Source organism: Ananas comosus, linkage group 5 (genome assembly GCF_001540865.1).
Source record: "Ananas comosus cultivar F153 linkage group 5, ASM154086v1, whole genome shotgun sequence".
In the NCBI taxonomy this organism is placed as follows: domain Eukaryota; kingdom Viridiplantae; phylum Streptophyta; class Magnoliopsida; order Poales; family Bromeliaceae; genus Ananas; species Ananas comosus.
Genome location: NC_033625.1, coordinates 2,512,678 through 2,525,579, shown reverse-complemented (window position 1 = coordinate 2,525,579; position 12,902 = coordinate 2,512,678). Strand labels below are relative to the sequence as shown.

General features: G+C 32.6%; 2 protein-coding genes across 3 annotated transcripts; both read left to right on the top strand.

The window, feature by feature from the left end:
• Positions 2,356–12,437, top strand: LOC109710927 (ananain-like). 2 transcript variants are annotated; one of them, XM_020233740.1, is made up of 3 exons: positions 2,356–2,426; positions 10,402–10,863; positions 11,610–12,437. In XM_020233740.1, the coding sequence occupies exons 2-3, from the start codon at positions 10,431–10,433 to the stop codon at positions 12,242–12,244; spliced, it is 1,068 nt and encodes a 355-aa protein (XP_020089329.1). In that variant the 5' UTR covers positions 2,356–2,426; positions 10,402–10,430; the 3' UTR covers positions 12,245–12,437. The 2 variants fall into 2 exon arrangements, with proteins under 2 accessions (XP_020089329.1, XP_020089330.1); XM_020233741.1 differs by having other exon boundaries at positions 2,358–2,435; positions 10,411–10,863.
• LOC109710930 (fruit bromelain-like) lies at positions 2,386–4,419 on the top strand. The gene is made up of 2 exons (XM_020233743.1): positions 2,386–2,888; positions 3,586–4,419. The coding sequence occupies exons 1-2, from the start codon at positions 2,456–2,458 to the stop codon at positions 4,206–4,208; spliced, it is 1,056 nt and encodes a 351-aa protein (XP_020089332.1). The 5' UTR covers positions 2,386–2,455; the 3' UTR covers positions 4,209–4,419.

Here is a 12,902-nt window from a genome sequence, read left to right as displayed (position 1 = left end):
ATTAGGAAGTAGATACACTGACTAAAAATTTAGAAGCACCAAAAAAAATAATAGTATGGTGTTTTTAAAAATATTCTAGCTCAATTCATGGTAAAATAAGTATTTTGAGATGCGCAACTCAAAACGGAAGCAGGAAGCGTAATTATCACCATTATTTTGGATAGAGACTAATCGCTTGAAAGTTATCTGTAATATTTAGGGGAAACTTCAAAAAAACCCCCTGTGGTTTCCAACTTTCTCACTTTAGTACCCTGTGGTTTAAAGTGTATCAATTTGCCCCCCTGTGGTTTTGTTTTTATCTTTTCTATAGCTTTTTTCTTAATATTTTGTTAAATTATATACAAAAAAACATCAGATATCCATCTAGATTTATCGAATATTTACTTTAGTACCCTTTAATTTTAATTTTGTTACTGATTAAAAAAAAACAACAAAATTGGTAAAAAAAAAGAGAAAAACAAAACCACAGGGGGGCAAATTGATACACTTTAAACCATAGGGTACTAAAGTGAGAAAATGCGAAACCACAGGGGGTTTTTTTGAAGTTATCCCTAATATTTATAATAATTTAAGAGAGTCTGTACGGTATTAATAATTTATGAGAGTTTTCTTATCACTACTCCTCCGTATGTGCAACACGTGCTCTGGTAATAATTCCAGTACTAAACAACACATCAGCTGCAATGACTCTTGTGTACGGAGTGGAGGTGTCCCCCTCATGATTGCATCTGTCCAATCAAAGGACGAGCAAAATGCTTCCTAATAATATAGAATGAACTGCAGTTATCTGTGCGGAAACGCGTTATAGCTGGCATGGCCGAGAAAGCCTACTATATGATACTTACATCACATTATTAATAAAAATTCATTATAATTTTTTTGAAAATATAAGAAAATTTATTTTTTATAATTATTATGAAACGAATAAATTTAAAAGAAATTCTTTAATTGGTTAGAGATGTCATTTTATAAATATAACGGATACATTCTAAAAGTTTTCAAGGCTCAGCACATGCATGTTGGCACTACATCTCTTATTAGATTTTATTCGGGGATAAAAGAAGATCTCAAAATGAACAAAATATGTAACTAATTATCCTCTAAAAAATTTTAAAATTAAAACTTAATTTGTTTGATATAATTATATAAAGTTTAAAAAATTTATACATTAAAAAATTATAATGCCGATTGTCTATTTTAAATAATATCAAAAAGATTTAAAATTTATGCATTAAAAAATTTTAAATAATGCCGATTGTCTATTTTAAAAAATTATAATGCCGGTTGTCTATTTTAAAAAATTTATACATTATAATGCCGATTGTCTATTAATAATGCCTATTGTCTATTTTAAAAAATTTTAAACCAAATTTATACATTAAAAAATTATAACACCGATTGTCTATTTTTAAAAATTTATACATTAAAAAATTTTAAATAATATCGAAAAGATTTAAAATTTGGTTTCTTGATATTTCAAGTAGTNAGTACCTAGAAAATAAATTTTATGATTTTACGATATCATTTGCCTAGTGAACGAAGGGGCTCAAAATCAACGGCTGAAAATAAAAATCTTACAAAATGTAATAATATGACATTAAAATTTTAAATCAAAGATATTAATCTTGTTTTATATAGTATAAAGAATTTTCTATCAAAATTTCACCTTATTTGGATATTTCTACACCGTTAAAGTTGCAAACGGCTCACTACGGCCATTGAAATTTGTTGATTTTGAGCCCATTCGATCACTAGGCAAATGATATCGAAAAATAATAAAATTTATTTTCTAGGTACTCAAAATACTCTAGATCAAATTTAACGGAGTCGATCGACAATTCAAAAGTTGCAACATCAAAAACGAGCTGGAAGCACGGAAGGCTCCGTGCTTCCGATAGCATAGTAGCCTCACTCTATATATTGTCTTGCATATTATTGTGAGTTTTTTTTTAGTCATATTAACTGCTATATGATATTTTATTTGATTATTGTATTATAAAAATAATTTTAATCATTCATTTGTATGATATGCGATTATTTTTTAACAAGTTTGAATAATTTTATTGGAATGATTAATTTTTTTTTTATTTTAGTTTTATTTTGTTTAGAAGTGTTTGTTTATAATACAAACTATATTTACTATTTTTCATGCTAAACTGATATTTTATTTTATACAAATTTTTATTTCAATAGTATCTGCCCGGCGTAATAAGTGAATCACTACACTAGTGACCACACGACGTGGTGCCGCAAGCTGTCCAGAACTATTTAATGTTAATTTGATGACAATTTGTGACATCTTGTAGGCCCCGCCCATTAATTCTCACACCTACATTCCAAGGCATGAACTTCTATATAAACTCGATCTTGACACCATACTCTCAGCACCAAAAGCTCTTGTAGCTCGATCTCCAATTTCCTCATACATATACTAGATATTTAGTGCTACATAAGCATGGCTTCCAAAGTTCAACTCGTGTTTCTTTTCTTGTTTCTCTGTGTGATGTGGGCTTCGCCATCGGCAGCTTCTCGTGACGAACCCAGTGATCCCATGATGAAGCGGTTTGAAGAATGGATGGCAGAGTACGGCCGAGTGTACAAGGACAACGACGAGAAGATGCGCCGGTTTCAGATATTCAAGAACAACGTGAATCATATCGAAACCTTTAACAATCGCAACGGAAATTCATACACTCTCGGTATCAATAAGTTTACCGATATGACAAATAACGAATTTGTTACTCAATATACTGGTGTATCTCTCCCACTAAATTTCAAGAGAGAGCCAGTGGTGTCATTTGATGACGTAAACATCTCTGCGGTGGGTCAAAGTATTGATTGGAGAGACTATGGTGCCGTAACAGAGGTCAAAGACCAAAACCCCTGTGGTAAGAAATAATTTAGACTATAAATTGTCAATGCAACTTCATTTCTTTAGCTAGAAAAAAGTAAAATATCTATTCTTAGTTAACTTTATAAGATGCTGCTAACATGTTGCTTAGATCAAATATGCTTGCTACCGAATGCCTTCTGCCTTTTCTGGACAAAAGGACCAAATTTCCGCCCACTAAAACTCAATAATTCCATTACTTCGGCTGATTAAAAGTGTCTAAACATGGATTATCACATATTATCAATGCACAAAGAAATGAAGTATTGAATCTAGTTAATGAAAAATCAGATTAGCTATCGAATGCATCTTTAAGTGCTAATCAACTATCCCAGAAACACGTATGTGGTGATAAAAAAGACACATCCATCGCATTTAAGGACTCAACCACAATATTCACAAGCTTCGACTTGATTCAATCTATCTACACGTTAAGTCTATTTGCTGAGTCTCTTACTATTAATTAAGTTACTATAATAATCACAATAATCATACTAGCAAAGTAAGCAAAGTACGTGTTAGTCAGAACAGGACATCCATATGCATGACAACCATTGAAAACAAGTTAAAAGCAGCTCTGTACTTGCAAATAACAGCTAATTTTGTTAGTTTGAATGTTTCCTTATATCATGGCAATCTCATATATAACTTTGCGTGCAGCAGTTATGCTAACACATATCTTTGTTTCGGCATAGGTTCTTGCTGGGCATTCAGTGCAATTGCGACGGTGGAAGGAATCTACAAGATCGTAACAGGGTACTTAGTATCTCTATCGGAGCAAGAAGTTCTCGATTGTGCTGTTAGCAATGGGTGCGACGGCGGCTTTGTGGACAATGCCTACGATTTCATCATATCTAACAACGGTGTGGCCTCCGAAGCTGACTATCCTTATCAAGCATACGAAGGCGATTGCACCGCCAATAGCTGGCCCAATTCAGCTTACATTACTGGTTATTCATATGTGCGAAGCAACGACGAAAGCAGCATGAAGTACGCTGTGTGGAATCAACCAATAGCTGCTGCTATCGATGCCAGTGGAGACAACTTTCAATATTACAATGGCGGTGTGTTTAGTGGACCTTGTGGAACTAGTCTCAATCATGCCATCACCATTATAGGTTACGGGCAGGATAGCAGTGGAACACAATATTGGATTGTAAAGAACTCATGGGGTAGCTCATGGGGTGAACGTGGATACGTCCGTATGGCGAGAGGTGTGTCTTCGTCTGGATTATGTGGAATCGCCATGGATCCTCTCTATCCCACTCTACAATCAGGGGCTAATGTCGCAGTTATTAAGATGGTTTCTGAAACTTGAAGCTACGAATAAGTCGGAAGTAAATGATTTAGCAATGCACTGCAGTTTGCTATCTTATTTGCTTAACTTACATAAATAAGGATCGACGTTTGCTGCATCCAATAGCTAAGCTTGCTTCGACATTGTGGTCTCTGTTCTGTTTCGGTGTGCCCAGTGAGTATGTAAGTTTGAGTATCTATAATCGGATGTGCTCCTTAATTATTGTGAACTATTGTTGCTCAGTACTGTAAAATGGATCATGTGTCTCTTTACGCAATGCAATTCTGCATGCGCGCACACTAGGGTGGAAATAAGGGCTTGCCGTTTAGCCTAACTAGACCTAGCCACATCAATATCTTATCCTTACTAAGGGTTGTATATAATAGTACTGTAGCGTTCTCTTAATTTGTACCATAATAAGATGGAGAAATCAGAGACATATCAAAAAATTTTAATTACAATAATGAAAAAAAAATCTTTTTTTTAAAAAAATATTACAATAATGAAAAAATTTTATTCTATTACAATAACTAGTCATTAATTCTACATAAATAAATAATATTTTTTTTAAAAAAATTTATTCTATTAAAAAAAATTTTAAAAGATTAGGTGCTCTCGTGGACCGACATGGTTCTCCGCCTACATAGTAGCAGGCCCACGAGACATGGTCCAGGTCCATCCTCTTCGGTGGACCGACATGGTTCTACTCCTACACAGTAGTAGGCCCACGAGCAATGGTCCAGGTCCATCCTCTTCGGCAGTTCTCTAATAAAAGATGTTTTGTTAGGTACGGATTGGTTTCGTTGAATGAATTGGTTTAGTTTTGCTTTAATCTAAGTTGGATTGATTCCGTCCTAACTTTGGCTCTATTTGGATATATGGATATTTTATTTGATATATTTTATAAATATTATTTGAAAAATTTATACATAATATTAGTAGATGAGCAGTGTGATAAAAATTTTCAAATTGTATACTAATGTAATCTGTGAAATCATTTTCTGGATAAGATAAACTATCTCGTAAATAAAATATATTATGCTATCTAACTATGGATATCAATTTTTTTTTTTTCTAGAAGAAAAAATTAAACTTCTTTCTTATAATAATCCTAGAAATTCTTCTTTTTGAATAACTTATTTTGATATTCAGACTGCACCTTCATGATGTCTAAGATCGAAGTAGCTATGAATTAGAGGTGTTAAGGAGCCGAACACGAGTAAGCTGGGCTGGCTCGCATTCGGCTCGTTTAATAAACGAGCTGAACACGAGTTGCCTTGTTAAAGTATCAAGCCAAAAAAGTCAGCTTGTGTTCGGTTTATTAATAAATGAGCCGAACACAAGCTGACCAATGAACAATAAATTAAATAGATTAGATTGAATATATATAAACAATAAATTTATAAAATTTTATCCATTAGATTTTGATTTAATGGTTGAAACTTTATATATAAATGCATCTTTTTTTAATTGAGCTCGACTTTATTTTTTTTTTCTAAATATTAAATAATATATATATATATATATATATATATATATATATATGTTATATAATTATTTATTTATATATATAAATATATAAATATAAATTAAATAGATTATATAAATATAAAATATATGTATTTGAGCTGTTATTGAGTCGAACACTAGCGAGCTGACGCCGGTTCGTGTTCGGCTCATTTATTAAACGAGCTGAAAAATTCAGCTCGTGTTCGGCTTGTTTACTAAACGAGCAATTCGATCTCGAGCTCATTTCGAGCCGAACACGAGCTAGTTTACGAACAACAAAGCTGGATTGCCACCCCTACTATGAATATTAGATTTAGGCTGAGCCTAGTGAATGATTCCTATTTTATTAAAAACATAGGGAACAAATGAAATTGGATTTATTTCCTAATAATATATGTAACTGGATAAAATATATACCTTATCAACCAAGACCGATCGTTCTATTTGGACCATCCAATATGAACGGTCAAAATGCATATGTGCATAGAATTGCTCCCGATATGCGTCAAATATTATGTTGCACGTCATGTATTTTCATTTTTGTTTAATATATTCCGCATGAAATATGGCTCGTTCGTGTAATATGATACCAACTAAATCTTATGCTGCCACAATTTTGTGGGACTGTGCTTATAATATTTATTTATTTTTTATAATTTTAATTAAAGCTTATAACCATGTTCTTAAGATCATTAAAAAAAAGGGCGGATTATTGCCCTGATAAACATAGTTTAGCTCTGGCTGTGAGCAGATAATTGATAGAAGTGTACGAAGGCATGCTCAATCATAGGCTCCTTTGAAATCGACTCCTCAACTCTTAACATCTTTTTATCTTCTAAATTTGTTTAATTTGGGCAATTCTAATTAGTTGTAAATTATTCAAGCTTCAATTGTTAGAAATGGTCAAAACTTTTAAATTTGATGAAATCACGAAAAATTTGATAAAATTCTTAATATATTTGACTAAAACATCTTAATTTATCAAAAAATTTAAAACAAAAATAAACTTTTAAAAAAAAACAGAAAAAGAAATGTTGGGGGACCTAGTTTGGAATGTCCTGTAGATGAGGGCGTGGCCTGTAGTTGAGGGCGGGGCCTAATTTGGCATGGCCTATTTCAGATGATGCCCGAGCGAAATTAAAGCAAATGGTCCCCAAACTAAATTTTTAACTTTAGAGGCCTTTAATGCAATTTAATAAAGTCGTATCTGAATAATCGATATGTATGTTGTGGTCCAACGCCGTACTGTAAGTAGAACAAACTGAGTCGAAGGGTTAATAAAATGAATTCAAATCTCAAATAAAATAAATTTTGCTTGCACCAACATACATTATAGTTTATGTCTTGTGCATAAGAAAAGTGGGTAAGGGCATGCTATCGTCTTTTATGAGTATTCAAGTCGTATTATTTATCAAAGTGTGAAATCTGGACGGTTAAAAAGTAAAAACTCACATTCAAATTTCCGAATTAAATGCGATCCCTGTTAGTATATAACTTTTTCTCCTTTAAAGTTGCTTATAAATATCTTACCTTAAGAACAACGTCTAAAAATTAATTGTACTACATAAAAGTCGAAAGTCGAGGAGATTGATCTTCCGAATTTTGAAACGAGGTTGTGAAAGCTCGAACTACAGATTTTTTTAGGGACAACTTCATAGCTACTCCTCAAAATCTTAAACTATCACAAACACTTCTAAAGATATTATAAATATTTCTCATGTTATCTTATGTCAAATAGCGTTATCCTAATCTTAGTTCTAATAAATTTTGAACATACGCTATAGAAAATTTTGAATACCATTTAAGCAACATTAATGATGTAGAAAACTTTGAATATTAGCTATAGATAATTTAAGCGACATTAGTGATATCTATCTATTCCTTCTAGTTTTGCCACATGATAACGCTCCTTTCATTATTAAGTGTGAGCTTCATTCAGAGCTTCATTCAGAATCCGTTCAAGTTTTTCGCATAATTTTTTTTTTTCCTTTTTGCTTGAATCAAATCGAATTTTCCTTATTCTTTACTTAAATCGAATCAATAATTATTGAATGTAAACTCTTCCGAACAGACTTAAGTTTTTCACATATTTTTCTCTTTCTTTACGTGGAATGAACCTGATTTCTCTTTTTCTTTACTTGAAGCGAATCAAATCAACCTGTTGCATTGGACTGAACCAACCCAACTGCTCCACATGTTTTCATCTTTAAACTAAATATTTTCTCTTTTTATACTTGAACTGAATCTATCACTATCGAGTATAAGCTTTACCCAAAACCGTCTCAAGTGTTTCTTTTTCTTTGCTTGAATCGAACCGATTTTTTTTTTTTTTTGCTTGAACCAAACTGGATCACACCTCTGCATTAAGCGGAACTATTCCTTTTTCTCTTTTTTTAATTATTATCTTCGTTCATCAGTAGGATAAATCTCTTTCCTCATCGCCACTTCTTTCATTATCATTTACTCTTTTTTTTGTCGGCAGGATAAATCTCTTTTTGTTTTTTGTCACTTCTTCCATCGTCAGTAACTGTTTTTTAATTCATGCACGTCTCTTATCAGTCCTTTATATTCCCGTTGTGCAACACATGCTCCGATAATTCCAATAACAACACATCAGCTGCAATAAAAGTTGTCCCCCTCTCGATTGCGACTTTACTAACGATTGATAAGAGAGAAAATAACGTATGCGGATGTACGCATTGGGTCTACATCTCGTAGATAGGTACCACTTCGTTTATTTTATTTAGAAATAAATTAAGTTTAAATTTTGAATCTCGAATATCAACTACTAAATTCTTTACCACTTGCGTTAGAAATAGTCGGTGTCAAAAGAAATTCTCAAAATGAACAAAACGGATAACTAAGTATCTTTTCCCCTAAAAAATTTTAAAATTAATTAAAAAATTTAATTAATTTGATATAATTTTATAAAGTTTAAAAGATTTATGCATTAAAAAATTAAAATCCGTGATTTGATTTTTGGTTTAATACATATTTAATTTGCACTCAAATATCGTTGAGAGAATGAGATTGTAGAATCTTTGAAGGAAAACGAATGAATCGGGATCGAGTAAGTATGATTAATTTAATTAGGTAATTTTTAATTTTTCTTACTGCTGTTTAATATTTTTTCACTTTGTTATTATGCGGTTTGAAAAGTTATACTTAACTATCGTATAATATTAATTTTTATTTTCTTGTAAAGACTTACTGTTAAACAGAACAAAAAATTCACTTTGCTAATTGATGTCAAGTTTTATAGATAAAATAAAAATAAAAAATCACACGATAGTTACATGCAACCTTTAAACTACATAAGAACAAAGTAAAACTCCACTAAATTACAGGGGGTGGTGGTGTGGGTAAATTGAATTTTACTCAGTAAATTAACTTTAGTGCCGACTTAGAACTTGGGCTTTCCTTATTTTGGATTGTCTTGTAACTTAGCACCCATTTGGGCATTGAAGCATGCTAGTAGATGTAACTTGGTTGGAGTTAAATCATATAAAGATATATACTTCATTATTTTCTAATGAAAGCATAGGAATTATATTATAATAAATTTATTATAATATGAAAAAAGTTAAATCTATGAAAGAATGTGAAACAATTATTTATCTATAGAAACTTAAGTTATTAAAGAAAGGTCTGTTTAATATATATATATAAAATTAACACTCTACCTCATGTTTAGGCTCGAGAAGTTTTAATAGACTTAAAATATGAACTTGAGTTAAATTAACTTACATAAAAAGAAATTGGATTAACCTATTGCACGATAAGATTCAAACTTAGCGCCTCATCCTCTGAGCCATCTTTAAGTTTTTGAAGAACAACAGTTACGTCATATTATTTCGCGTAGTATTAGAACTGGTAATCCCTAGTTTGGGAGATGCGGGGTTCCTATATATAAAATTATTGAATATTTTTAAATGGGCAGAACTTAAAGCCATATATAAGTCCTTATTTCAATTGATATGGAGTAAAAGGATGTGAAATAACCATTAATCTTAAAGTTTATAGTATGGAAAATAGTATTTTTAATATTTATATTTTAAAATTCACTAATAAAAATAAATAAAATATTTTTATATTTTTAATTTCTTACCGTACGTAATGTAATGTGGCTGCAATTCTAAAGGGAACCTTAGCTTTGAGTTGGTTTATTTTCCGCTTGAGCTGCAACTATATATATGCTGTTTCAAAGTTGGCTACTTTTCAAATTACAGATCGAGTTTTAAAGTAATATTTGACTAAACTACAGATCAAGTTTTTATTTCTAGGGTTGGTATTGCTCATGCAATGGAAAAATAAACAAGAAGAACGAATATATACAGCCTATGCATGAAAGATTAAATTTAGAGAGTGAAAAGATAGAAATGGAGAAACGTACGTACGTTCCTTTTGCTTGCACCTAAGATGATCTTATGGCGAGGAGGGTTCCAGATCTATTTAATTAGTTAGTCATTCTATATCCTATGAAAGAAATTATAAAGTTAAAATGTGAGAGAAGTAGAGAAACATCATTTTTTTCATGATTAGCACGTGACCATGGCCACATGACGCGGTGTCACAAGTGGTCCAGATCTATTTAATCTTAATTTGATGGAGATTTAATTATGCCATCTTGTAGGCCTCCACCCATTAATATTCCAACTTCTATATAAACTCAATCTTGAGACCAGACTCTCCAATTTCCTCATACATATACTAGATATTTAGTGCTACATAAGCATGGCTTCCAAAGTTCAACTCGTGTTTCTTTTCTTGTTTCTCTGTGTGATGTGGGCTTCGCCATCGGCAGCTTCTCGTGACGAACCCAGTGATCCCATGATGAAGCGGTTTGAAGAATGGATGGCGGAGTACGGCCGAGTTTACAAGGACAACGACGAGAAGATGCGCCGGTTTCAGATATTCAAGAACAACGTGAACCATATCGAAACCTTTAACAGTCGCAACGGAAATTCTTACACTCTCGGTATCAATCAGTTTACCGATATGACAAATAACGAATTTGTTGCTCAATATACTGGAGTATCTCTCCCATTAAATATCGAGAGAGAGCCAGTGGTGTCGTTTGATGACGTAGACATCTCCGCGGTGCCTCAAAGTATTGATTGGAGAAACTACGGTGCCGTAACAAGTGTCAAGAACCAAAACCCCTGTGGTAAGAAATAATTTAGACTATAAATTGTCAATGCAACTTCATTTGTTCAACTAGGAACAAATACCTATTCTTTTAGTTAACTTTAAATATGTATTTTAGATCAAATCTCATCAAATATGCCTTCTGCCGTTTTTGGACTAAATAATATAATCTCATCAAATCTCATCAAATAATATAATTTGGTCCTTTATAAAGGACCAAATTTCCACCCACTAAAACCCAACAAGTCCATTATTTTGGCCGATCAAAAGTGTCTAAACATTCATTAGGACATATTATCAGTCTTCATACAAGGAAATTATCAAAGTATTGAATCTAGTGAATAAAAAATCATCCTAGTTATCGAATGAGGATCGATCATAAGTGATAATCAACTATTACATAAATACGTGGTGATAAAAAGAATGTATCCAACACACTTAAAGACTTAACCATAACATTCATAGATTTCGACTTGATTCAACTCATCTGGACGTTAGGTATATTATTGAATTTCTTATTGTTAATTAAGTTAGTACAATAATTATATTATTAAAGTAAGCAAAATACGTACATGTTAGTCAAAAAGAACGAGACATCCCTATGCATGACAACTATTGAAAACAAGTTAAAAGCAGCTCAGTACTTGCAAATAACATCTAATTGGGTTAGTTTGAATGTTTTCTTTTATCATGGCAACCTACATATATATGTAACTTTGCTTACACTAGTTATGCTAACACGATTTAATCTTTGTTTCGGCACAGGTTCTTGCTGGGCATTCGCTGCAATTGCGACGGTAGAATCAATCTACAAGATCAAAAGAGGATACTTAATATCTTTATCGGAGCAGCAAGTTCTCGATTGTGCTGTAAGCTACGGGTGCGATGGCGGCTGGGTGAACAAGGCCTACGATTTCATCATATCTAACAAGGGCGTGGCATCCGCAGCTATCTACCCTTACAAAGCATCCCAAGGCACCTGCAGGATCAATGGCGTGCCCAATTCAGCTTATATTACTGGTTATACACGTGTGCAGAGTAACAACGAACGCAGCATGATGTACGCTGTGTCGAATCAACCAATAGCTGCTAGTATTGAAGCCAGTGGAGACTTTCAACATTACAAGCGCGGTGTGTTTAGCGGACCTTGTGGAACTAGTCTCAATCATGCCATCACCATTATAGGTTACGGGCAGGATAGCAGCGGAAAAAAATTTTGGATAGTAAGGAACTCATGGGGTGCCTCATGGGGTGAGCGTGGATACATCCGTATGGCAAGAGATGTGTCATCGTCATCTGGATTATGTGGAATCGCCATACGTCCCCTCTATCCCACTCTACAATCAGGGGCCAATGTCGAAGTCATTAAAATGGTTTCTGAAAGTCGAAGCTCAGTGTAGGTCGATCGGAAGTGATCACTGCATGCAGTTTGCTATCTTATTTGCTTAGTTATAAATAAGGATGCATGTACGCATCCAATTGTTCAGCTGCTTGCTTCGACATTAATTGTGGTAAGTTTCTGTTATGTTTCTGTGTGTTCAGTGAGTATGTAAGCTAGTTTGAAGATCTACAATAGAGAGTGTGCTCCTTAATTACTGTGATCTAGTATGTTTCTGTTAATGAAAAACAATTTTTTTTTTTTTTTTTGCGCATACACAATTGCCTTGCATAAGGAGACAAATGTTCGATCCATTTTGTAATACTAATAAGAAACAGTACTAGATCANTTAAGAGAGAGATAGGTAGCACGCTACCCACTTCATTTATTTCATTTTAAAATAAGCTTAGTTGGAAATGTGAATCAACTAGGATTCAAACTTGGGTCTCGTATACCAACCACCAAACCCTTTGCCATTTACTTTAGGAACGATTGGTAACAAATCTTTTTTTTAAAAAATATTACAATAAAGAGAAAATTTTATTCTATTACAATAATTAGTCATTCATTATACATAAATAAATTATATTTTTTTTAAAAAAATATTCTATTAAAATAAAATTTTTTTAAAAAATATTAGGTGTTCTCGTGGACCGACATTGTTCTCCGCCTACATAGTA